This window comes from Clarias gariepinus, chromosome 6 (assembly GCF_024256425.1).
Source record: "Clarias gariepinus isolate MV-2021 ecotype Netherlands chromosome 6, CGAR_prim_01v2, whole genome shotgun sequence".
Lineage (NCBI taxonomy): Eukaryota > Metazoa > Chordata > Actinopteri > Siluriformes > Clariidae > Clarias > Clarias gariepinus.
Window position 1 is genome coordinate 13,078,019 of NC_071105.1, and position 23,539 is coordinate 13,101,557.

The 23,539-nt window shown below is 38.1% G+C and overlaps 1 protein-coding gene and 1 long non-coding RNA gene across 4 annotated transcripts; one reads left to right on the forward strand and one right to left on the reverse strand.

Annotated features, from left to right (window-relative positions):
* The first annotated feature begins 9,108 nt into the window (after positions 1-9,108).
* On the forward strand, positions 9,109-17,575 carry bcl6aa (BCL6A transcription repressor a). 3 transcript variants are annotated; one of them, XM_053499186.1, is made up of 9 exons: positions 9,109-9,146; positions 12,839-13,010; positions 13,153-13,374; positions 13,613-14,554; positions 15,042-15,223; positions 15,476-15,643; positions 15,730-15,860; positions 16,007-16,144; positions 16,254-17,575. In XM_053499186.1, exons 1-9 carry the CDS (start codon positions 9,116-9,118, stop codon positions 16,392-16,394), a joined length of 2,127 nt encoding a protein of 708 aa, XP_053355161.1. In that variant the 5' UTR covers positions 9,109-9,115; the 3' UTR covers positions 16,395-17,575. The 3 variants fall into 3 exon arrangements, with proteins under 3 accessions (XP_053355161.1, XP_053355162.1, XP_053355163.1); XM_053499187.1 differs by having other exon boundaries at positions 15,045-15,223; XM_053499188.1 differs by lacking the exon at positions 9,109-9,146 and adding an exon at positions 9,203-12,294.
* A 2,554-nt stretch (positions 17,576-20,129) lies between these two features.
* LOC128526128 (uncharacterized) lies at positions 20,130-23,513 on the reverse strand. The gene is made up of 4 exons (XR_008360772.1): positions 23,416-23,513; positions 20,649-20,738; positions 20,418-20,483; positions 20,130-20,320 (listed from the first exon to the last, which is right to left on the reverse strand). It is a non-coding gene; the product is annotated as an uncharacterized LOC128526128 (long non-coding RNA).
* Between the last annotated feature and the right edge of the window lie 26 nt (positions 23,514-23,539).

Below are 23,539 nucleotides of genomic sequence, written 5' to 3' on the forward strand. Positions count from 1 at the left end.
AAAAGGAGTAAAGAGCTTAGCCCTCTATGGACACAGAGGGAGGAAAAACCTCCTGCAAACTTCATAACACAAAAAAGTGGCTTTTTTGAAGAGGAACTGAGAGGGTCTCGGCGTACGCGCTAGCAGCAGATGTTACAGCACAGTTGCATCATTCCTCTGACAACCAGGCCAGCTCAAGTCTTCGCTGACAATGAGAGCTGAAGCTGGCGAAAAAATTTTTGCTCTGAGACGGGGGAAAATTTTTTGCCATTCATGTACAAAAAAAAAAAAAAAGCATTGAGAAGCTCCCAGTGCTAAAGGTTTTGTTAAGTGTGCAAAACAGCAACCAATTTAGCACACGCATACTCTTGTTTCATGAGTTATGACACATGTTTGAAGTCGTATTAACAACTCAAACTGTGTGTGAAGCTCATCTGCTTGCTTATAAGGAGCATGTTAATTCAAACAGGGATGTAATAAATTGCACAAGTAAAAAGTCGATATTAAAAAAAAAGAAAAAGAGGGAATTAACATCACGCCCTCATGATGGAGCAGGTTTTTGCCACATGGCAAATCTGACCCGGAGGTAGCAATCAGACCGTGTCTAATGAGACAAAATTTCACTGATCATTGATCGAGGCTCCTTTCTCACTGTACCCTCTTGTGTTTTTTTTCCCAATCTAAGTGGGTCACTTATTTTTGTGAAGAAGTTTGCCAAGGTTTTGCAGTAATTATCTTATTCGGATGTTGCTGGGCACTGTAGGGGGCCGCCGTAAATTACACATTTCCCCGCTAAATCTCTTAGATGCTTTACAGCCGGGTATTACACACAGCCTCATCGGTGTGCCCTAAAACAACCCCCCGAGTGTGTTGAAATAAAGTTGACGCTGCTCTTTGTTTTTCGAGCTCAACGAGCTCTTTTTTGGCAGTGCTGAATCGGAGCCTTAATTATTTCAGAGATGCTTCTCCCTGCTGGGTTGAAAGTACCTGGGGTGGGTTTAGTGGGTTGCTCGATCCAAGCAGGCAGAAACCAGAGAGAAAAACGTTTCCTGCTTTAGAAGAGACATGACAAGCGAGGTTAAAAGGAGTCCATTCAGATGACATGGACCACTTTATTCCCTCATGCTGCATTAATATGTCTTTCCATTTTCCATACATTTCTCATTTGCATACATATAATTTAAATGATGTATTATTCATTGGTGTATTAATGTAATATCATTAAATAAAAAAGTCCAGAGTATGGTCCAATTTTTTTTAAGTCAAATATGATAAACCAACAAGCAACAATTAGTAATAAACATATTATTACTCTGTAATATGTTTAATATATGATATGGTCCTTGCACCTATGAGAAAATATCTTCCATTGAGGATTATAAGTGTTATTGTTCTTGCTTAGTTCTTGTCCATCTAATGGTTGGATAATTTTACACTATAAACAAAGCTTATGAAAGATTTAAGTGCGGGTTGAAATGAACCAAGGTGTGAAAAAACACAGAAATACCCAGGTGTGTAAAGGTTAAAGATGCACTGATGGTACAAGCTGTGACATAATATCATCCAGTATTCAGAACTGACTGTGAATTAAGAATATTTTTTTTGGTTTCAGTTTAACAGTGCAGAATGCATTAACTTCAGTTATATCAACATCATCACACAACTTCTATCACCATAATGAAATACTTCACCAGACATCAGTGAAAACAAACCAAACACTTTTCAATCATTTTATAAAGTTGAATTAGTTTCCTCCTTTAGGCAAGACAAGTTAAAAAAAAAAAAAAAGTAGGTCAGTTGGTGTTAAGCGGAAGATCGTGAGTAAGTTCTTTAACTCCACAATGCTAGCAGCACTTGTGTGGTTTTCTGGTGAAATTTCTGTGAACATGGCGTACTGTCATCGCCGATATTCGGCATGTCAAACAGTGCATCTGCTGTAACCCAGCAAACAATGATGGGAAAAAGAAAGGACTCAAGATTGGTATTGCACACGTCTGCTTTAACTCCGCCGTATATCAACCCACACAATCGGAGATGCAGCTAGCCAAGGTAGCGCAGAAACAGACTATTTTTGGAACACGTCTTCCTGTCTCTCTTACCTCAATGCTGGCAACATGTGTACTCTGATATGCCAAATGTAAACGAAGTGCAAGCATCATTGTATGGTTTAAAGCACGCAATGTAGGACAGAGGAATTGTGCGTTGAATGAAAATGACATGTGCATGTGCAGAAAAGTTGCGTAATCAGTTATCTGCAGTGAAAAGAATTCAACCTATCGACTTAAGGTCAGAGGTTCAACATTGAGGTAATGATGTCCTAATGCACAAGAGTGTGTGTGAGTCGATTATAAAGTATAAATGTATAAAGTTATCATAGTCTCACAAATTTGACTAGAATTTTTAATACAGGCAGTTTTTTCCCCTCCAGCTCCTACGACCGTTTGGTTCCGATTTCATTTTTAATAATTGCAGGTTTCACTGAGGGATTCCTAAGATTACCTATGACCGGGCAACACTGCTATCATCCGTTTCAGAATATCGCATTTTAGGCCAACAACAAAGAAGACATGAGTGAGAAGACGGAGGAAAAAAAAGTCACATGAAGTTTGACAGTTTTGCGAAGGCTGAATTTCCCACATGGCTGGTTTGATCTTCAGCTTCTTATCTTGTGGGGTTATAAGAGTTCAACTGCTGTACTAAAGTTTCACACATTCTTTCCTTAATAGCCCTGTGACTGCGCCAAGCCAGCATGACTAACACACCAACAAAAACAGTTTAAGTCATTTAGGGGCATAAGCAGAGATCCAAAACATGTGATGTTATTTACAGAAATAAGAAATATCTAAATAAATATAAATTATATATATAAATCATTTGTGATTAATGTTTAAATAGCAAATCTAACTGCAAACAAAAACAAATTGAATTTATTTATTGATAATATAATGATAGAACAATTGTATTTTAACCAAAAAAAAAAAAACGATGTTAAAATATTCTTTTTGAGATTTTTTAACATGTTATTTCCATCCTCCGCACTGCACTGCATCTTCATGACAAAACCAGCTTGTGATATATTTTTCCCAGACTGAACACTCAGTATTATTGGCTATTGCCAGTTGAGTTTCACTGATTAAAAATGAAAATGTTTGTGTAAGAAGTCAGGTTAGGCTTCATGCATGTGTGCATTTTGTTCAGTCAAACAAGTAGAGCAATTATGCATGAATAATTTAAGTGAAAAGTGCTTATTTGAATGGAAAAAAGGGGCCTGATGTAAAAGGGTAAGCAGGGAGAAGAGCAGTTGTGTACTTTATGAAGAGCAGCACAGTCTCTTCCACATATCATGGTGCGGCAGATGGTGCCACACACATGACCATACAGGTCACTGTGTTTACCCTGGGGATATTTACTACATGCTGCAACACACTGAACTGAAAGACGGCGCTTTACGTAAGCAAGACTCCCATATCAGTGCAGAACACTCAAACACTGAAGGAACGTCCTTCTCATAGTAAAGCAGCTGCAAAAAAAAAGCACAACTTATTTACTAAATGATTTCCCTGTGTTCCTAGACAAAACTACTGACAAACGTTGAGAAGATACACTGCGCTGTTCAAACAACATCTGTCCACAAATCATTGAACCCAAGTTAAATATGTGGTCCTCTTTGTAAATAGACGACCAGAGAATAAGATAAGGTGGCCGCAGATTAGAAAGGGGAGATCACTTAAGCCCGTATACCATGAAATGCTTGCTTTTTCTTTCTTTTTTTTTCCCAAAATGAGCAAAATGTGACTTAAAAAAAAACGGAGCCATCTATGTCAATTCCATCACTTTCTCTTACTTTGTTTTTATCTTTTAACCTGACTGTCCTGAGAAACCTGAAGCATGACAAAAAAAAAAAAAAAAAAACTGGATCATCAGAACAATTAAACAGCTAACAACTTGTCCCTTTGTTTTGTTCTAGGGCATTTAGTAAGATGACATTTTCAAATCATAACTGCCTTTATCATGCTTTATGATATCAAAAAACTGTAATAAAAAAGTAATAAAACTACATGTCTCCTTCCCTGTACAGACCTGTAACTAAAATTTGTCACATCAACACGATTCCCAAGTGCGGTTCTATAATCAATTATTACTATTTATTGCCTTGCAGTTAACTTTTTGTGCAGGCTTAGTACAGTATGGTGTATAATGCAATGTCACTTGAACAAATGAATCTCAGTTACTGAAAGTAAAGATTAATGGAATTTTAAATGACCAGAAGTGATGGAAGCAGATACGAGCAAAATCACTGACTAAGATGTGATGTAATAAAGCAGTGGGGTCACCACTCCCACTTCCATCACCACCATCAACATCAGCTAATAATAGATGTCTCTTGCCGTCAACTCAAGCACTTTATTTAGTAGTTTTAACAGTTGTATGGGTGTGTGTGTTTATCTTTTATGGTACTTTTTTAATTAGTTACAAAAAGTTTTTTAGGAAATGCATGGAGTGTAAAATGTTTAAACAATTTGTTTTTGTGAAATGTTAGTCAGGTGTGTTGCATATTGTGGTATTTAAAGATAGTTATTGTCAAATATTTGGCTTTGCTTAATACCAAGGTGTGAAAAATGCATGCCAAAACAGATACTGTTTTCGAGTTACTAGAATGATTTATTTAAATAGAAATTCATCCGAACTTACAAGTAATGATGTTTTGCCAGCTCTTCTACCATTACCTACCAAACTATCAGCAATCATCAACCCTCTATCATTAAGCTGTCAGAGTCCTCAGGTGGCTCTGAGGTGAAACATTTTGAATAAAATAAACAAATTCTAATAGGCTTTGGATTGTGCTTTATTATTTCTCATTTCTTAAACATGTGTTGTATTAGAATTAGGAATACATCATCAACTAGAGCTTCTAAAATTTATGGAAATTGTACCAGTGTTTTTGAAGTGCTCAAATTAAGCAAACTTTTTCCACTACTTACAATCTGCTGTACCTGTTAAGTATCATGGTATTTCATAACTAATTATTGCCACATACCTATTTGGAGATTTTATGAATAAGGTGTAATATCAAGATAACTTGTGCATGTCGAGGCAATATCCAATTCTGAGAAATTACTCACCGTCAAGCAACCTAGGACACTGCTATTCCTCAACCTGCTTTAGTACAGTAGCTCCTACACACAGCAAGATAGAGATAGCCCACTAGTATCCTGTTTTATACATATTATATACAGATATACATGCAAAGTTATTTTAAAAGTGTAAAAAAATGGTTAAACTATTTTAAAATTCTAACAAAATAGTAATCTTAAAATAACACTTGATAAAAAAATGTGTGTCATATGTTGTCATATTATCGATTAAAAGTATAGATTAAAGATTTTTAATGCTTTACCAAACTGTCTCACTTGAAAAGTGCTTTATCTGTGACAGCAAGTAAATAAAGAGTTTTGAAATCAGAGTAATTAATAGAAATTGCTTTATTGCACCTGAAAAAGTCATATTTGCACAAAAATAACAACAATTATTATAGTTACAATTATATTACATATTAAGGTACATACAAACATGAACCAAACACTCTGCTGTTTTGTAATATTCTCGGAAATAAGCTGTCAAGCGGTCAAGGCTTTTTCAGCACTGCAAAAGTAGAAAGCTTGTTTTTGCGAATTACCCACACACTGAACATTACATGAAAATTACCTCTACCATTACACGGTGCATGCATGCACAAATATGTGCAAACCTACAGGCAAAAATGACAGACTCTTCATATCAGACGGCGCTGCTCTGCCATGTCAGCAACAGGTCTCAGGTTGAAAAATATGCAAGCCTGTGCAATCAGTGCGCACACACACACACACAGAGTGCTGTCGAAGCACGCAGACATACAATGTGTTGTTTTCCCACAACTTGAATAGTGCTTAATCTTCTAATCAAATAAAGTTAACTGACAGCTATTACATTAATTAGTCTTTTGATACAGTAACACATAATGTAAGTGCAGGTGAATTTGCTGCTGCGTTATAGAATCTTGCCCAACTTGGTCACCAGGCTAAACACACTCTAATATGGGTTAAAGGGCAAGCCAGATTTATCTAGAACATTTTGTGCTTTAACATTGTTTAGACAATTACATAATTCCAATTCACTGACAGTGATGTATGTAGAACGTGACTGGCAAAAAAAAAAAAAGTAGAAATAGAAGAAAAAAAATAAAACAGTTACAAAGCTCAAGGAATCTCAATTATGCATCAACAGCTGGAAAGAACAGGACATTAATATACTCCATCTGATACGTATGCGTATACAGGGTGTCCAAGAAGTCTTCATACTTAGGGGGAATTTTACACACACACACACACACACACACACACACACACACACACACACATACACACACACACAGAATACCTTTGACAAAAGGAGAACATATAGAAATCAGTATTTTACTGCACTTAATAAAAAGTAAAGGAAACTGAAAAGTAATTACATGTGTAACACCACACATGTTAACACTAGTTCATTATAAATGGAAGAGACGACTCCCTGTCTGTGTGTGTGTTTACAAAGAGAAATGAGAGAGAGGGAGAGAGAGAGAGAGAGAGAGAGAGAATGGTTTCCAAATAAAGTCTCATTTTGTAAAAAAAATGTGTATGTGGAGACTTTTGAAACACTGTCATATTGATTATATTATTATGGGTTTAATTCTTTTTTTTATTTATAATAATAATAATACTAATAATACTACTAATAATAGCTTTTATTATTATTTCTATTTTTCTTTATTATTATTATTAGTAGTAGTAGTAGTACTAGTAGTAGTACTATTACAATACTTTACATAAAATTACTAAATCTATCTACTTTCCAAGTGTCATAGTTAAGACGTGACTGCCCTTAAACCTCACAGGACAACGTATTTAGTTTGGACACACTAAATACTAACTAAATACTAGCGAGTCCACTTGTTTTAAGCTTATCTGTGTTTTTTTTAACAATTCCACACAATTTGTCCATGCAGCCATTTTTAAATCATCTCCTCCATCACCCAGTGTACATCTATAAACATAGTGAAGTTCTTTCATTACTGCATTCCCAAATTAAAACATTGATACATTTTAGTCTAAAAATCATAATAATAAAAATCTCACTTTTCTAAAAGTAACCCTTCAGGCCCTATCAGATGCTGTTCCTCGTCAATTCTTACATACTTTCACACCACCCTATAGGCTTGTCACACAAACTTTTCATGCTCAGTTTAAAAAGTGTAAGAGGAAGTCCTGTCGTCTTGTAGAGTAAAATCAGAGCTGAATGCCTGCGGATTTCGCCTCTGCGCTGGGCGGTTTTTCTTAACGACACGGCCACTGTGTGACTTTGGGAGTCTGGTGCTAGTTAGAACGGACCTTGTTTAGATACATTTACTGTGTGAGGTGACGTTTGTGTGTGTGTTACATACATGCATTGTGAACGGAAGTCCTTCCTTGATTATGTACAATCATATCTTAAAAACTATGCTAGATAGAAGCATTGATGCTGTGGGAGATTAAATTAAATTTCTTTTTGACATAATTTGAAATAAAGTATTTGTTTGTACCCAGTGTAATATATGTTCGAAGTCAGGTAAAGTCTGTGTGAGGTGACAATTGTGTGTGTGTGTGTGTGTGTGTGTGTGTGTGTGTTACATACATGAATTCTAAAAATATAAAGTTAGAAAGGCATTCCTTGATTATCATGTACAATCATATCTTAAAAACTATGCTAGATAAGAAGATTAATGCTGTGGGGCAGTAAATATAACTTGTTTAAGACATAATTTGCAATAAAGCATATGTTTGTACCTAGTGCAATAAATGTTCGAAATCAGGAAAATACTTCTAAAAACTGTGATTTGCTTGATTTTCCTTTCATAATAGAGATTGTGGAGGGAATCTGTCTATCTACAACATACAACCTCTTTCTACAAACTCTTTTCAGAAAGCAAGAAAATGTTTAGACATATTTTTAAATTATGGTAAAGAGTTAAGCCAACTTAGCAATTATATATAAATATAATCCAAATGCTATATAGCACACAACACGATATTACTTAATTCATAGTTTTATGCAGCATTAACAGTTGCAATGTTTAGTTGAGAAGCATGTAATTTAACACAGCAGGAGCCTAAGCTAATTCACTCTGTTGTGCAACATTACTTTACTAGTCTCATCACTAGTGTAAATGTTCAATAATGTTAAAAACAAACACATTTTACTTGCTCACACCAGCATATCCATCATTACTTACAGCAATGCCATGCACCTTTCTCACACATAAAGCTCGACAAGGACAAACGCAGGCAGAGACACGACATAATATAAAGTCCAAGATGTATAGGAAATAAAAAAAAAATCTAATATATAATAATGGCTTTAGCTTAATCCTGGCAACACAAATAAATAAATAAAAAGCCCTGCTCATTATTTAGCAGCAATCCAAACGAAAAGTGGAACGTATTTCTAAAAAAAAATAATAATCAAACAAAATAATAATAAAACCTAAAAACATGAGAAGGTCGACAGGTTTTAAGCTCCTCGGTCCGTATGAACAGGAGCTCCGTGTACTCTCGGTGTAGTGTATAGCTGCTGAGGGTTTAACACGGCAGCGAATGGACTCGGAATAGCAAATTAGTTCTGAGAATTTTGAGGCTGGGCTTAAACATCTCCCGTACTACATTACTAAATAGGGTGTCACCATAGCGTTTGACATACTACTTAGTACGGGAGTATGCGGCTTTGGACGTAGCCTCCACGGCTTACGTTGCCAGGCTTCTTTTTTCTTCGGGTCACGTGACCGTCTGAGTCTGGAACAATCCAAGTAAGAGGTAGCAATTCGCACTCTTAGCCACCTGATCCTATCAAATTTAAAAGGTTTTTTGTTTTTTATAAACATTTCCAATCTGGAATATCAATCAATAAAGTTAAATGATCTAATATAATGTTATGAATAAAAATCCCGGGTCGAGGTAGACGAAATAGCGACGCGTGTTAAAATCCCTCACACCCCCGCCCTGTAAAAATGGTACATCCGCAAGCTCAAATTCCGAGAATTGAGCTCTGCTGATTCTTAGAACAGGGGTTCTTAGAAGTGGTGATGCAAGAAGTTTCTAGGAAAGCACTACCAGGTGATGATTTTTTTATTCTTTTTTTTTTCTCAATAATGTGCCGCTTGTTCTGTGCTACTGTTCATTCGCACAGGTGTTTTGTTAAAGATATTCTGTAGAATATTTTTATTATTGTTACTGTTTTATTGCTAAGGCTGTTGTGAAGTAGTTGAAGTGCGGGTCAGTGTGAATGTTGTGTCAGGACGTTTTGGTGGTGGTGGTGGTATTTGCCCTTGACCGATCCAGCAGCAGGCAGCACGAGACACACTATTAGGGCTTTTGAGCTCGCTCTGTGTCGTGGGCTGGCTGCGGCGCGAGCGAGAGAGCGCGAGCGTGTGTGTGTGTGTGTTTGAACACGGGGAAAATGTTGACGCGCTCACTTATGTGTTTGGCCCGGAGGATTAGGTAACTGAAGAAACCTCTCTGAAGTTTAAAGTCACCGAAATGTCTAGAGGGGTATTATTGCGTGGTGGAGTGCGCTTGTTTATTAAGTTAACTGTCTGAATCTGAATTAGGGCTCGCGCGGGGCTCGGGCTGTGAGTCTCGCGCTGACCCTTCTGACAGTTTGATGACCGTTTTTATTATTTTGTCCTGTATGGGCGATTTTTACACTCAGCGCGCTTGTGGTGTTGGTGGTGCTTGTACTTTTTTTGGGACATCTGTTTTGTGTTAAATAGTGGATCACGGCGGAGCTGTCAGTGCTGTTGACGCTTCACGTTACTAATTTGGTAGCTAGCTCTGCCATTCACATAGCCTGCTTTTTTTCTACACTTTTGCCAAAAAAAACCCCTCCCCAGATCAACCTGTTGCTAAAAAGTGAGCGCGTTTAAACGAAGTTAACGGACCTTTATTGAAAGGAGCCAAGCCGTTACCTTGGCACTCAGCGGCTCGCGCTGTTTTTGTTCCACAACTGTTTTTTTTCCCTCTCTAAGTTAAGTTGGTCTGAATCCAAACGGCTCCCCGATCCCTACTAAGGAATCCTGCGCGTGTAAGCAGCGCGCGCGCTTTACAGCCAGACATATGGGTCTAGGTTTCGCTCTCATGACAAATGCATCAGCAGGATTTCTGTGCGTGCTCTGGGGCTGCGTCGTTATTAGCGTGGGACTAAATCGTTTGCAAACAGGTCGTGCACTAGACTTTGGCATTTAGCATGAGGGTCATAAATCAGTGTTGGTGAAGCCGCCGCACATGCTTGCTATTTCTGGATCAGACCTTGCGTGTTGAGTTCGGCCAACACTTGGGCACTAATATTGATATGTATAGTTCGATTTGATACTAGACTAGAAAACTGTGCATGTAATTTTTAAATACTAAAATTATTATTAATAGTAATGATAAAGTATTTCCTCAATAAATATGCTGTAAGAATTAATAAATACGAATAGCTCGGTTGAGTGTAAATAAGTCGTTTTTCATTAAAGTTTCCTGCGCCTTTTTGGTTATTAATCCTGTTAATTAACAGGTCCACCATAAAACACTAATTAGCTAATTTACATTTTAAGTAGGTGTATTAGTGTAGGGGGGAAAACACACCGCAGGACACGGGGTACTCCACGACCATGACTGTGAACCTGTGTTTTAATTGATAGGGGTTGGTTACTAAGCGGTCAGGTCGACCAATATTAAACACTTAGTGACATCTTGTGGTTGCAACAGTGATGAGAAAGTGCGCGTGCAGGTTTGGGACAGTGTGTGTGTTGCGCGCAGTCGGTCGTTGACCAAAGACATGCTGGGTTTTGGGACCAAACGCGCCATGACCTCATCCCGCCTTTAGCTGCGTCCCAAACCGCGCTCTGTTGTTACCCGCCTGACCGGGCTGTGCAAATTGAATGCCGCCCGGAGTAACCATGGTAACGCGTGGTCAGGCTCTGTTTTGATCAATGCATTTTCTTATTAATTGGCAACAATCAAAGTTTTGTTAGACCGTATTCGATTTGAAAATTGTAACAGACTACAGTGAGATAAAGCAGCCAATTAGACAAAAAACACGACTATCTACACGACTTTGTGTGCAAATTGTAAAGTAGAGAATAAAGTTCTGATCATGTCAGGCTTTGCGCACATCTAAGTGCTTTCTAGTCTGAAAGAGTTTGGATATATTTTTGTATGAAAAGCGACATGAGAAGCTTAGATAGAGATTAAAGTGTAGGACCCTGTTTAGAAGGGGGAAAAACCCTGAAATTCAGAAGTGCTTTTATATCTATGATTATAGTGTATACAGTATATCAATCTGTTTAAACATCTGCCTGCGGAGAAATCCAGCTACCTCTGAGCAGCTACCTGAACAGTTTCTGAATTAGTGCTTCTGATGCAACAGGTTGTTTTGAAGTGAGGAATATCACACCTCAGTAAGCCCGATCAGATAAATCACATTTAACTGATCGGGTTAGATGGAATGGACGTGATGTTTTGGACTGCTCAGCTGGTGTTTTCGTTAGCTAGTAAAAAATATTTGAAATAGCTTACCTAAGTCACCCGGTGTGTGTATGTGTGTAAATGCATATGAAATATGTAACGAATGTTAGATATCACCTATGTTGGTTTAGTCCTGATATTAACGACCTGTTGATTTCCATGTCTCTGCGCGCGCGCGCTCGCGCACCCCTTTCTGAGTTTAAGTGTTGCTAGGACACTGAAGCGCAATTCCTCTCAAAGCCGATACGTAATGTCTGAACCCCGTCAAACAGGTTTACAGCACAATTAAAAGCTCTCGTATTATATTTCTCACGGTTTAAGATGAAAACAAAACGTCTAATGTGATTGTTTATTTTTATTTTTTTTAAGTGATAACTTTTATATCAGTCAGTAAATAAAACATCCAACCCCCATCCTTTTGTTAGCCGTTTGTTGCGGCGTTAGAGCACATTTCTGGCTTTAAATTCGATTTCTACTTCTGAAATATAAAGTCTGTGTAAAATCCTGCCTATAAAATGTCTGAAAATTCATGAAGTTAATAATGCAAAACATTTGAGAAGAGATGTCCTCGGGTTCCGGATTATTTTGTCTCTGTCGCCACCTCGTGGCTCTTATGAGAACTACAGTTTATCACTTGGACACCAATATAGATAGATGAGTACTTTATTAATCCCAAAAGGAAATAGCATTGTTACAGCATCTAGTTCACAGACTATACAACAAATAAACAAGCAAAAAACGCAATGAGAAAAAGGTAAAAAAAAAAAAAAAAAAAATACACCGTTTACAATTTAAAGGTGCATTAATGAGATTAAATGGTGTAAAATAATATGAATATACGTTTTCTGTGTATATGTGCATTATGATCGTATATACAGGCGGGAACTTTAGCAACAGAATAAATAAATTAGTTTAGCCTAATTTTCTTGAAGCCAGTTTGTTATACAGCATTAAATCTGGGAGCAGAACGGTCAATTATTAAAAATTTTTAACTATGTGAATATTGTTAACTGCTTTTTTTTTTATAATTACTGACAAAGAATAACTACATTGCCCTATTGAAAAGAAAGGTCTCAGTGGGATTGCATCGATTCATTTATGTCCAACAGTACAACACATACTCAAAGTAATAAATAAATAAAAAGTACTGATTAAGCCTAACACATTACTTCTATTGTTCATTTCGCATGTCTACATCTTGATAAGGAATTGCCCAGCCCACTTCCCACAATGTTTTTTTCACTTTCCAGTAGGTAGTGAACAGCACCAAAACTTACTGCTTTGACTTTTCGTTACAGATCTTGACAAAATGTCTTGTGCAGCAGACAGCTGCATCCAGTTCACACGCCATGCCAGCGATGTCCTGCTCAACCTGAACCGGCTGCGCAGCAGAGACATCCTCACAGACGTCACAATTCTTGTCAACAGACAGCAGTTTCGCGCTCACAAGACCGTCCTCATGGCATGCAGGTATGCTTAAGATGTTCATGTCTAGAACTTTTTGTTTAGAACATTTTCACTGGAATCCTAGTTTGTGATCTTTATACCTTAAGACTTGAGGAGACCCCCCATTTTTAAACTGTGCTTTGTGCTGTGTGCTTTGTTTCTACAGTGGGCTCTTTTACTCAATATTCACGGACACTCTAAAATGCACCATGACTGCCATCAGTCTGGACCCGAAGGTTGACCCAGAAGGCTTTGCAGTCCTCCTGGAGTTTATGTACACTTCTCGTCTCACGCTGAAAGAGAGCCTTATTATGTCAGTCATGAACACAGCCATCTACTTGCAGATGGACCACGTTGTTGACACGTGCCACAGATTCATTAAGTCTAGGTATGTGTCGCAAATTATTTTTGTAGAAACAATAATGGAAGTTTTGACATTTCTCAGATTATATAGTGCCTGGAGAACTTGGTAATGCTCTTAGTAGAAGCCTGTAGTAGTAGTGTTGTGTTAACAATAGTTGTGTCCAGAATATTAGAGACACTACTGTTAGCGTCTATGATATTGTTTTTATACTTGATACAGTTTAGTACATTTTATAATACAATAATATTTTTTTTCTTTACAGCGACTCCTCCATCAAATTGCCCAGAGAAGATTTCCTGGTCAGCCCTTTGCTCTTACCTCAAGATGTTCATGGTTACAGACCACATGAGGTTGTGGAGAACATGGCTGGACGATCTGGCTCATTCCGTGACGGAAGGCCATATAGTGCCATATTTAACACAGTCAACACTCCCAGCAGCTCCTATCACGTTTATGGCCAGTTCCCGATGCAGGCTTTCCCTTTTCCCCTCTGTAAGCCGACAGACGCCAAAAACACTTTCCCAGACTTTGGCAAAGGAGGCGTCCTCCAACACAAACACTGCCCGCCAGGAGACGACTTCACACGCAGCTCCAACGCCAGCCACTCTAGCTCATGTCATTCTGACGCCTACTCTTCCCGCGTGCTGGGAAGAAACGACGAAATGAAAAGGGAGAACCTGCAAGGCTTGGCTCAGTCCGTTGTTACAAGTTCTAGAAAGCACGGCTTTACGAGCCTGGCCCGGGAACATCAGAGGGATGTGGGTAAAGAACAGGCTCCTCTGGCTGAAGACGAGCTTAGCCAGCAGCCCTACACTGTTGGTATGGCGTCCAGTGGGCGCAAGACTCTGATTGGCAGCCCGCAGAGCCCTTTGAAATCAGACTGCCAGCCCAATTCTCCGACAGAATCGAGCAGCAGCAAGAATGCCGCACTCTCGCATGCCTCTCAGCCCCCGACCCCACATGGCATGCAGGACCCGAAGGCTCGCAACTGGAAAAAATACAAGTTCATCGTGCTCAATCAAAGCACCAAGGAAGAAGAGAGCAGCTCTCATGAACCTGAGATGCGCTCGCCACAGCGGCTGGCTTTTCATCCCTCATCCGAATCTGAGCATCCAGACATGCAGGCTGCCAGCACAAAGATTACTGACCATGGAGATGACTTCACTGTGCCCCAAGTCAGCCGCCTCAACAATATCATTAACAGGTAAGCGCACAAGCTGTTGTATAAACAATGGCAGGTTTGTACACGGACGCATACAATCTGATAAAAGAAAGACTGGCATGAAAGATATTCTATAGCAAGACCACACACACTCCTGCCTCCATTCCTATAGTGATATATCCACTGTATCTCTTTAAATGCATGCAAAATGTACCGGTTGTTTTGTAATAGTCTGTGCAATTTTACAATAGTCTGGATTTGTAATCCAAAATCCTGAGAAATAACAATTGGACCACTGTGTAGAATTGTCCAGCAGTGATTGAAGAGACAAATTTCATACTCACTGCCTATCAACAAAACCCAGAATTAATTTTTGGTCATTTATCTTCTAGTACGCCCGTGACTGTTTACCTCCTCAGCCAAAATTTGTCAAAGTTAAATGTCTGAGTGTTACAATGCCAGAAGTGGCTATGTAAAAGGCAACAAAAAAGACACAAACCAAATAAACCTCACATTATTCTTTTGTCAGAAGTCTGGACGGTTCACAGAGGAACGGTGACGGCCACTCTTCTCTTTATATGAGTCACTTAAAGTGCACATCGTGTGGCTCGCAATCCCCACAACACTCGGATGTCTGCCCCAACACTCCCGGCTCACGCCTTAACGAGGAGATGGCTGAGCTGCACTCTGAGTATTCCGACTCCAGCTGTGGTGAGTCTTTTTTTTTGTGTGTGTGTATTGAAAGCATTTAAAGGAACAGATCAACCAAAACTTAACATTGGCAATATCTTAATTAATAATAATTATAAGAAGAAGTTAATATTACTATTTAAGTCAGCACTGGAAGCTATTAAACGTTTCCACCCTGGTTTAGACCTAAACCATTTGAATGTACTGTTTAAATTTCAGTGGACATACCTAAATAATTTCATCATTTGTGTATTTTTTTTTTTTCGTGTACAGAAAACGGTACCTACTTTTGTAACGAATGTGACTCCAAATTCATAGAGGAGGAAGTCTTAAAACGCCACATGCTTCAGGTGCACAGCGACAAGCCATACAAATGTGACCGTTGCCAAGCAGCGTTCCGCTACAAGGGAAACCTCGCGAGCCACAAGACGGTACACACAGGTAAAAGAGAAAGACACAATGATCTCAGTGGACCTTCTGCTGCAGTTTATAGATCTATCCCTAAAGCGCTCCTGTTCACTTTACAGGAGAGAAGCCGTATCGATGCAACATCTGCGGCGCACAGTTCAATCGACCAGCTAACCTCAAGACCCACACGCGCATCCATTCTGGAGAAAAGCCATACAAGTGTGAGACCTGCGGGGCTCGATTTGTTCAGGTACTTCCTTATAACTTTCGTGAGTTGTTATTATTTTTAGACTGTTAGTTTATCTAATACACTAAATCTAGCACATCCAAAGTCTTACCAGTCAGATTTTAGAATCTAAACTACCTTTGTTACAACATTTAATATTTCCTGTCCAGGTGGCTCACCTGCGCGCCCACGTCCTGATCCACACGGGAGAAAAGCCATATCCCTGCGAAATCTGTGGCACACGATTCCGGCACCTGCAGACGCTTAAGAGTCATCTGCGCATACACACAGGAGAAAAACCTTACCATGTGAGTACAGCGAGAAGCACCTTAACCAGAGAGAAACTGCTTTACAAACATGAAGTGTAATACAAATACCTGAACTTGTCTTGACGAAGGTTTTGTGTTTGTTCTGCAGTGTGAGAAATGCAACTTGCACTTTCGCCATAAGAGCCAGCTTCGGCTGCACTTGCGACAGAAGCATGGTGCCATCACCAACACCAAGATCCAGTACCGTGTGTCCACAGCAGATCTGCCCGATTTGACCAAGGCCTGCTGAACATGCACACAATGTGTGTGCGCGCACACAAAACACACACACAGGGCCAAACCACAGCATCCTCTGAGCCCTATTTGGACAATCATCTAAAACTGTAGTGCCACACTGTGTTGATCAGACAAGAAGAAGAAGAAAAAAAATGTAAAAGAATCGAGGCATTTAATGCCATTCTACGGGTTTTCTCTATATGTGAACATAGAACCACATAAGGTCTCTTGTCACTTTAATGTTTATATTTGCATATAAATATACAGTAATGTTGAGTGTTTTTAAGCTTTCAGTTATTAAAAAAGCTTTATTTTGTTGAAAAAAAAAAAGGAGGGTGGAATGTAAAAAATGAATCCAATTTTTGAGAATACAGTATTTTATATCAAAGAAGTTACTTTTTCGGAAAGTATTGGAATTTTAATCGAAGGTTGGTATATTTTATGGCAGTGTAAAGACTTGTGTCCAGAGATTTTTATGTGTACAGGATACACCACACTAGAATGGCCTCCTTTACAAAGTCACATTTTGGCTGTGCCTATAATTGGGCTTATTTGTATATGAGAATAATGGCTGCTCTCAAAGTGTAAAACATTGCATGAGATGGGTTGCAACAGGTCAATGTTCATTAAAGTAACAAACTGCAAAGAAGTGTGATCTAATGCATAGTTATATTCCCAAGATTGCGCTCTGCTGGCAGAGCCAATCTTTAATTAAAAATTAAAATATGCATTAAAAACTGATACGGCTACGGTACGAGGCTTATTTCACTTCAACTGTGTTTGTATAGAAACGCGACTCTTTGTTAGCAAGTGAAGGTTTACATTTTTTGTCATTGTTCTAGAAGCTACAGTAAAGGTTGTATTACTGCGCTTTTTGCCCTCTACGTATACACACTGTGTATTCAAGGTGCCTTTCTCAGTGGTGACTGAATTGCTTTCTGTTACTCTGCTAAGGTACAGCCGAAGGACACCACTTGTCCTGTTTTTGTTGTTTTTCCCCTCATTTCATGTGTGTACATGTTTTTATACATGCTTTTCACCAGTTCAAATTTAAAAGAAAAAAAAGCAAGATTATTATTGCTCGAGCTGTGCATCTTTAAGACTCTGTTTGGGATTGGGCTTTTTCTAAAATGCATTAAGCTAATTGTATATGTGTATGAATGTAAAATAAAAGTATTGAATTTCTATGTACAATTCTGGAGTAAGGCCTCTTTGTTTTAACATGTAATGAATTTAATGACTCCATTACTCTGAACTACACCCTCACATAAAATACCTCATTACATTCGGTGAAATTACTATTATAGAGGGAAATACAAATAGAGAGAGAGAGAGAGAATACTTATTTCTATATTATATTTATATAAATTATTATTAATTTGCCCTTCTCTGCATGTAGTTAAGCTCAGGAGCTGGACTGTTTATAAAGCAGTTTTTCTTTACTAGAAGCCAGGCATTCAAAGTCAAATGCTGGAGCACCGCAGGTTTTTTCAGTTCATTTTTATCAGTTTTCACACATGCCACAAAGTAGCCCTACGTATCTCTCAAACGAGCCAAAGGCAACAGGAAAAACTAAAATTCTGTATGAACATAAAAATATACTAAGAGGAATTTAAAACTGAGGACAACAGTAGGGAAAGTACCAATGAGATTAAAATATACTTGGGTTAAACACAGATTTTGCTGAGAGGAAGTAAAAAAGTATCCGTGTTAAAAGTCCCTGGAAACCGCAAGGAGCCAAAAAAAAAAAAAAAAGAAAAATTATTAAGTACAACATGCACAAAGTAAGAATGCCATGAAGGGATTTTTTTTAAAGCTGGTCTGAGCACATCAGGCGTATGAATGTTGTGTTGAGCCCGGTCTCTAACCCCGAGTGCAGGACAACACAATCATGAGGACATGCTGAGATATTAGTGCACCTCATGTTATTGTTAATGAAGGTGAGAGAGCGATATGAAAGCACTTTTTGGAAGGGTTTGTTAAATAAATGTAAATTATTCCACGCCACAGCTTCAGAAAAAGAGGAACACACACTTAACAGTTCGAGGCATGAATTCCTCTAAACGTGCATTTTCTCAAAGTCCTTCTTACTCTGTCAATTTCTCACAACTCAGCCAAGTTTAACCATAGTACTGCCAGTTACATTAGACTTAGGTTCCTTAACAGGGAACTATCCTACCCTAGTGAATTGAATTGGGATATTAGTGTAGATAAACGTCTTAGCGTTCCAGGTATTTTTATATACTTCACGACTTTGTGGGCTCACAGTGATAGCAGAGGTGTGGTCCTCCAGGAGAGGACTTTGAGGAACCAAGACTACTGAATGGTCATGTAAGTACACGCAATGGAAAAGCTATATGCAAGCAGCAACAATAGTGAAGTTGTTAGAGAGTCGCACACGAAAAAAAAAGGAAGTAAGCAACTAAACCTGCACATCCAGGAGGTAGTGAAAACCCATAACAGAAACACTGCACCACCAACTTCTTATTTCCCTTTTGCGAACACGGTTCTTTTATAGGAAAATAATCAACAGTGGAATGGTGTAATTGTTTTCCAGTAACTGTACATCCTAAAGAGTTTCATTCCTCTCATACCACAACCTTTTACCAACAATTTGATTATTTATTAAAGAATGACATGCCATACCTTGTTCCACTTACAGTTACATCCAATTGTTTGCAAAAGAGGTTAATTAGTATCAGTTGCACTTTAGCAGCTATTTACAGTCAATGAGTTACAGAAAGAAACAATGCACTAGAACATGCATATTCATATGAACATGTGAGCTGAATTACAACAGTCAGAGCTGCTGGTATAGAAAAAGAATTAATGCAATTCAAGAAAAACAGCAAGAGTGTAGTGTGCAGACTTGGTAACTTCTGTGTCACAGATGAAATGTTCATGGTCAGTGGGATATACTGCATATTATTTATAGGTGTTGTATGATGAAGTATTATAAGGAAAAGCATAAGATCACTGCTGTAACTGAGCCTCAAGCTCATTTGCACTGAATTAAATCAACTGCAAAATTGAAAACATAGTGGATTAAAGAACTTAAACCCATGTGTCCATTAATGTAAATTACAAGGATTACGCATTAAACAATAGTTTCAAATGACAGACAAAAAGCGAATATACTGGCATGTAAAGTGGCCCCATCAGTAGCCAACACCATGAATTGAACCATTTAAATTCAAAGGGTACAGTAACTGGCTTTCAATAGTTTATTGTATGTCCAATACCACAAAAGGTACCATATCCCTTTAAATTTACTGTAAAGATGGTTATATTTCCCCCTTTTTGGGCACCGCCATTCTTGCCGGATGTCTTCACTGAAAAACAAAAATGCTCCTACAATTCTTTAGCACATCAGTTGATGCATCTACAGAAGAAAAATAAAAGCTCATTTCTTTCTTTCCATGGACACTATGGATGGCTATTCACTTTACCTTTTTTACAAATAGATGTTTCTGCACCTCACTACTCAACCTGGCTTGGAACATATAGGCAGAAACACACACAATGGACAATTTGGAAATGCCTACCTTGCATGTCTCAGGACTGTGGGAGAAGACGAAACCCGAGTACCCAAAGATAACCCACCTAGCCATTGGGAGAACATGCAACCTCCACACACACACAGACTCGAACCTTGACCCTGGCAGTACGAGCCCATGGTGCAAACCACTACACCACCATGCTGCCGAAACTTAAACACGTATGTTATAATCACAATATTCAGTCTTGGTAATTATTTATAAATTTTATTTTTTTTATATAAATTTAAATAAAAGTTCAGTTTAATAAAAACATTCCATGCAAGTTCAGAAAATATTTCAAGACACACTTTATGGATGCTGCCAGTCAATAATTATAGGGAATGGTGTCATTGAGGTCTTCAGGGCCGAGCCTCATGTGCTTGTCTTTCTTTGTCGAAATCTAAAAAGATTCAAGCATGCAAGTAACCAACAAAAAGCCCCCAAAACAAACAAGTTTATGACCGCTGATCCAACAATAAAGTTGTCATTATGTATACCTCTTCATCTGATAGGTCACATATTGAGGAGTTAAACACAGGCCTGTCACTGAAATTTCCTTCAATCTTAGAAAAAAAAAAAAAAAAGATGGAGGAAAAAAAAGTTTTAAATGCCAAGAAACATTTTTAAAGGAGACATATTATTTAAGGTAATAAAATGCTGATTTAAAGTGCAAACATATTAAAGTATGTATCAAGTACATTCACAGATGAAATATGAAAAGCACATACTTGGTCTTCATTCATGCTGGTTTCTGAAGCATTCTGAGGATGTTGCATAATGCCTTCCATGCCAAAACTCTTGTCCATGATGATCGCTTTCTGAATTAAAATAAAAATAAAATAAATAATAATAATAAAGTGACCACAAATTATTCTTAAAATTCTGCAAGTCGAAAAACCAAACATAGAATCTGGTCGACATGTGCATGGGGAAAATGTTAAAAAAAAATTAAATTTTTTGTCTGCTAGTTGACAAAACTAATATCATGGATGTTCAAGTCAAACTAGGACTGTACAAAAAAAAAAAAAAAAAAACAGAACACAGTTATGAGAGTAAAAACTCCTTTTATAATCCTCTGCTACACTAATGCACTTATCACAGCACCTCACTACTGCTTGGACACCAAGATGGAAAAGTTTCTCACAAGACCAGAGCCATGATGTGATGCCTACTTCACATCAGGAATGCTGGCCTCCCAGGAACTCCTTTAATGACTCAAACATGTAAAATGTCAGAACTGTAAAGGACTCCAGACCGTGTTCTTGTAATGTGAATCCATTCCATTCATGAGAAATTTCATCCCAAGTCCCAGTTTCACTTGAACACCCCACATAAACACCAGTCATCTGTAGTATACCCTGCATTCATGATATACTGTAAGTAAAATATACTGCCTGGCCCCCAAAAACAGTCAGCATTTTAGAAGGGTCAAAAAACTTGGCTTCATCAAGCAAAGAAATCAACTATGGAGATTTGAAATTGCTGGAACTGGGTTAAGAACCCTTCAACTCATTATCAAAACCTGGATAGTGCTGAATCATTAACTTTGCGGAAGAAATGTGGTTGGAAAAAAAAAAAATCATGAATTGAGATGAAACTGGGTGAAGTTGCATGGTAAAAAGCAAAGTGAAAGTAAAAGCATACAACGTGCTGAGAACTTACAGGATTGCATCTAAAAATATGTGGTCATTAAAAAAAAAAGAAAAGAAAAGCACACTTGTTAATAAATCTAATCAACACAAAAAAAAGCTTTGGAGGAAAGAAAAAAAATCATGTGATTTGATGAGTTCAGATTGACCCAATTCCAGCGCGATCCAGAGAAGAGAGGTGCATGAAGCGATGCATGCAGAATGATCACTGTACAAGCCTCTGGAGGCAGAGTTATGATATGAAGTTGCTTCAGTTGGTCAGGTCTAGACTCAGCAACGTTATGGTAGTAAAATAAAGTCAGCTGAATGTACAACAACAGGAGAAAGGGGGCGGGGGTTAAGATTCCAAGGAACAGTTTTAAAGAAGACCATTCATCAGGTTCTGGGAGCACATGCACGGGCCAGAACTTGAAGTGTGTGATTATTATTATTATTTGTTGGCAGGTAACGTATGACCGTTGATTTCTGCTTTGTTGACTCATCCTGGACGGCTAATGCTGGTAAAATTTGGTCATGTTTAAAAGAAGAAAAAAAAAGTGTTACAAATAAACATGTAAATACAGTTTATAATAGGTCATGATATTAAGTAAGCAACAGAATTCAATGCATTTCTATGCAAATTAGCTAAAGGCCATGTAAACACCCTTTTACTAAAGGAGGACAACTACAATCTTAGCAAAAGTTGCTTCACTGAAGTTAAGGATAATATTTCATACAAACAATGAGTAGAAAGTCCAAACCTAGCAGATAATATTAGCTTTTGGTCTTGGGCAAAGGATCTGTGGTGTAAACAAATAATCATAAAAACAAGCAAGGCTCTTACGTTCCCTTGATTTAGAATAAGGATAGATTAGCTGCACTGCTAAAGCAGCAAACATTATCTGTGAGAAATTCCACCAACATTTAACTTTCTATCCATAATGGCAAAGTTACTGAAACTTGAAGTGAGAAAACGCAATGCCTGACTGGGCATCTCTAAACTCTGAAGGAGAATTCAACATGAAAGCAACCATAGTACTTAATCAGCTAACTTTAAATGCTTCCCCTCCAACAATGCAAGCTTACAGATGTATAATTAAATGATTAACTAAAATTCAAGTTAACACAATCTCGCTTAACCCCAAAGTGGCATTGCTTCTGTTAAATGACATTACTTAATCTTTAATTGCACTTCTACCTTTTTTGCTCTCCCAGAGCCTGTCAGCGTTCACTAGTAATGGTCCAGTTAGTTTTCCCACCTTACACCATTAAAAGTTTAATCATAATCATCAGGTGTCAGATGTTTCCTGCTTTAACAAAGCCTATGCAAAATTCATTAATGAATAATCTTATGAGTAGAGTTTGGTGTGTTAAATCAGGGAAGACATAAAAATCAGCAGTGGATAGTCCAGGACTAGGACTAAGCAAAACTGCACTAGATCCCAGCTTAGCAGTCCTGGTCCTGGAGTTTCCAGGGCACATTTTTATGTCTGCCCTGATTTAACACCCAGTTTTACCAATTTATTTTCTCTGCCCTAACAAAGCCATGTTAACTAAGCTGTTAATTAGCTGACTAGTCAAATCAGACATGGTGGGCGAGAGAATAACATTAAAATGTGTAGGACAGGGTTTTTCCCTGGACCAGAGCAAAGCAATTATGCTTTAAATCAGGTTTTTTTTCTACGTAGCACCCTGAGGAACACACATCCGCACCAAATTTCATGTTATAGTTCCAAAAACACTATTAACTGATTTATTCATCCTCATTTAACAGTTATCCTGGTCATGTAAAATCCAGATGCTATCTTGGAATAGGTAAGGGAATACACCCTGGATGGGATCACCATGCACTTAAAGACACACATACCGCAATTTTGAGTCACCAATTCACGTACTACTGGAAGAAATCTCACACAGACGCATGCTCCCAAGACACCCGAATCTACTAATCCAGTTTTGTAATACGTGGCCCAGCTGACACTCGAACAGAG

Excerpts from the sequence above, each read along its gene's own strand:
- bcl6aa (XM_053499186.1), top strand. The coding sequence starts at position 9,116 with ATGCAAGAAGTTTCTAGGAAAGCACTACCAG. Across the intron at positions 13,011-13,152 it reads ACCGTCCTCATGGCATGCAG|TGGGCTCTTTTACTCAATAT; the intron begins GTATGCTTAAGA and ends TTGTTTCTACAG. Across the intron at positions 13,375-13,612 it reads CACAGATTCATTAAGTCTAG|CGACTCCTCCATCAAATTGC; the intron begins GTATGTGTCGCA and ends TTTTCTTTACAG.